The sequence below is a fragment of the Cucurbita moschata genome, unplaced genomic scaffold (assembly GCF_002738365.1).
Source record: "Cucurbita moschata cultivar Rifu unplaced genomic scaffold, Cmos_1.0 Cmo_Scf00020, whole genome shotgun sequence".
Classification (NCBI taxonomy): Eukaryota; Viridiplantae; Streptophyta; class Magnoliopsida; order Cucurbitales; family Cucurbitaceae; genus Cucurbita; species Cucurbita moschata.
Genome location: NW_019268536.1, coordinates 264123 through 267503, shown reverse-complemented (window position 1 = coordinate 267503; position 3381 = coordinate 264123). Strand labels below are relative to the sequence as shown.

General features: G+C 36.8%; 1 protein-coding gene across 1 annotated transcript; it reads left to right on the top strand.

The window, feature by feature from the left end:
* Positions 1-863: 863 nt before the first annotated feature.
* Positions 864-1895, top strand: LOC111457812 (protein FANTASTIC FOUR 3-like). The gene has a single exon (XM_023100210.1). It carries the CDS (start codon positions 898-900, stop codon positions 1861-1863), a length of 966 nt encoding a protein of 321 aa, XP_022955978.1. The 5' UTR covers positions 864-897; the 3' UTR covers positions 1864-1895.
* Positions 1896-3381: the final 1486 nt, after the last annotated feature.

Below are 3381 nucleotides of genomic sequence, written 5' to 3'. Positions count from 1 at the left end.
GGGGGGGGGGGGGGGGGCTGACATTCTTGTTTGGACGGCAACAAAAGGAAGTGGTGTTGACTCTTTAAAGGCATGTGAATCGTACTCCCAATATTAAATTTAATTTAAAATTAAATATAAATTTAAGAAGAAAATGAGTTTTTTTTTTATTTAAATCTAAATAAATGCAGCGAAGGAGAATTAAGGGAAATCACTGTCAGTCAACAAATATTTGGGAGAATCTTTTAATGTTTCCTGCCCTTTTTGTTTTGTTATCTTTCCTTTGGAAGCTTCTCACACAAAAGCTGGTAATTTTTTGGACCAACATGCCCTTTCCTTTTTTATTTTTTTTTCCCTCTCATAAATCAAATAAATAATATATATATATATTTTACTCACGATGGTGTTGGGTCATATCGATTGAGAACCAATTGACAAGATGAGATGCGACGTTGTATTAAAAGATCTTTATCTCGAGTAGAGGTAAGGTCGAACCAAATGACTTGGCCTAGTCTCGTAGACAATTGAACATGGATGAGCAAGTGGCGTGTGTGATCAAACAAGCTTGGATTTTACACTAGAGATGTTCTTAAAGTTGGTCGTGAGTGTATCAAGATCATGATGGTATACTTTTTCAAGTTTGGTTTATAAAAGATACCCAAAACTTAGAAAGAATTTCATTTTAACCCACTTGGTATTATTTAACATCAAAATGGTGTGGATTTGTACTGTAAGGCAGTGTTTGGGCGTACTGAGGATTATATAATTAAAGTGGAATGAATAGGCGTGGGCCCCACCACTCACTACCTCCCTCCGCCACTTTTTTGGACTATAAATTCACGCCCGTCTTCCCCAACCCTCCTCACTTTATATCCCTCTCATCAACAAAATTTCTTCAACTTCCTTCACTCTCAAAGAATGGCAACAATGGTGTGTCGAAGCCCTCAGCCCTGCGTCGATTCTCAGTTCATCCAAACAACTTGGTCTCTTATGGCCTCCTCACCTCACATCAAATTAAATGCTCAACCTCCTCCGCCTTTCCGATCCGCTTTCAAATCCGTTTTTCTCGATCTCGATTGTGTCGAATCTGTACACGAATGCGACGAATCAAATCGGATTGTTCTCACTCGCAACGCTAATTACTCTGTTCTTCTTTCTTCTAACGGTTCGAAGAAATCCGATTCCCGCGGTGAAGAGAAATCCGCAGTGGCGATTAAGGATTTAGATCCTGACTACGTTCATCCACTCGTTAAGCGCTCTCGCTCCACTCTGAGCGAGAAGAGTCTGGCGCTCTGTACTGAAAATTTAGGAAACGAGACTGGAGCGGATTTTGTCGAGGACGCTATTTTCTCCGATCTGAAAGTCGAACGGTCTCCAACGAGGAAGCGAGTGAAATCGAATGATAATCAAGGTAACAAGAAACTATTTCCACCGCCTTTGACGACAATCGCCGGTGTAGATTCGATTCGCGTACGGTCTTACCGCGAAAACGGAAGGTTGATAATGGAAGCGGTGGAGTCTCCGGCAAGGCTCTCGTATTTCCATGCCGAACGAAGCCATGGCCGCCTTCGACTAAGCATTTTGAAAAGAAGCACTCCGAAATTTGAATCCGAAGAAGAAAGTACGGAAAAAGAAAAAGAAGAAGAAGAAATAAAAAACGACGACGTTGAAGTAGAGGGCGAGGTAGGTAATTATGAGGAAGATGCGGGGGTAAAAGTGAAAGAAAATGGAAATCTCAGAGGGGCAGAAATCGAAATAGAAAAGCTTGAGAGACCATGCAGATGCAACGAGGCGGGCGAACATCATAATTTTGACGAAAACAAAAACAACAATGAAATGTTATCATTAACTCGGGAGCCCCTCCCCATTTGGGTCTCTTCTTAATTTTAATTAAAATTATTATTAATGATTTTTAATTTTTGGATGATATTTATTTAACCCTTCTCTTTGTAATCTTTTTTATTTATTTATTAATCCATTTCCACTAATTTCACATTTAATTAAATATGGTTGGTTTTCATATATCTTAGCCTCACAGTTTTAAAACACCTCCCCTTTATAAGCAATATTTTGGTTGTCTCTCCAACTGATGTAGAATTTCACTCGTAATCTCTTCAATATAAAAATTTTACATTGTACCCCTCGAGAGATTAAAACATGGTAAAAAAAAAATCTTCGATCCCGGATAGTTTTAAATACGTTGATGATATAAGAATAACTATGATTGAATTAATATATGATAATTATTATTTTTTTAAATAAGATATTTTAGAAGTGAGGAATTGAACCATTAAATTTTAAAATGATAATTAATATATTATCCACCACATTAGGGTCGAATTAAGACGAGTTAATACGTATAAAAAGTATGGTTTTAGTTTATTTAAAGTAATAACAAGTGTACCCATAAAAGTCAGAAAATGGTTGTTGTGGACGCTAACGTAAGCCGGAAATTAATTAGATAAAGGAACCAATCTCATCTGTTTTAGTATTTAGGAATTTTAGATTAAAAAGAAAAGCATAATGACCTAATTTCAAAAACGACAGCATATTTATTTTAAAAAATATATTTTCTTTAATGTTTAGGTCTCATATGTTTTCGATTAAAAAAAATGATTTAATAGACCGAAGAATGTAATGCTTCAGACTCAAGATTCGAAATTCGAATTCATCACCTAATGATCCTGACATTTTCATACAAGTAGACTGTGATGTCCCACATTGGTTAAAGAGGAGAACAAACCACAACCTTCTCCTAGTAGACACGTTTTAAAGCCTTGAGGGTAAACCCGAATGAAAAAACCCAAAGAAGACAATATCTGCTAGCGGTGGATCTGAGTCGTTACATAGACTAACCCACAGATAGACACATATTATTTTAAGCATATTTCTTAACTTCCGAGTTCTTATGAATAAGTTACTGAAAAAGAAAGTACACTAACTTTTAATTATTTAATGTCTTTCTTAGTTATTGCAATCTTAAATTGATTTCAGTGTATTTATGTACTTATCATTTACTCGAGTATCGCATTAAATGTATTGATGCGTACTAATCCACTTGTACGAAGGACACTCGGACACTAGGGAATGAAAGGTCGCATGGTCTTTGGTTTGTAAAAACGACCAAAAGGGGAAGTTGGTGTACTGTGGACTGAGACACCACATGCCCTTCTTCATGTCACCGAGGTGGAGCTTCTTCTGCCTTTCAATGCCCTAACCCACCCCCAACCCTCACCTCACCCATCTCTCACTCTCAATGCAATAGAAAGCCATGATGTTGATGTCTAAACCTACGTACGTAAAAGTTAATATCTATTTTCTAGGTATCGTTTAAGAATGATTGTTAGTTGTCCACGTACTGCACGTACCCACCATTACTTTTTTTTTTTTTTTTTTTTTTTA

Excerpts from the sequence above, each read along its gene's own strand:
- LOC111457812 (XM_023100210.1), top strand. The coding sequence starts at position 898 with ATGGCAACAATGGTGTGTCGAAGCCCTCAGCCCTGCGTCGATTCTCAG.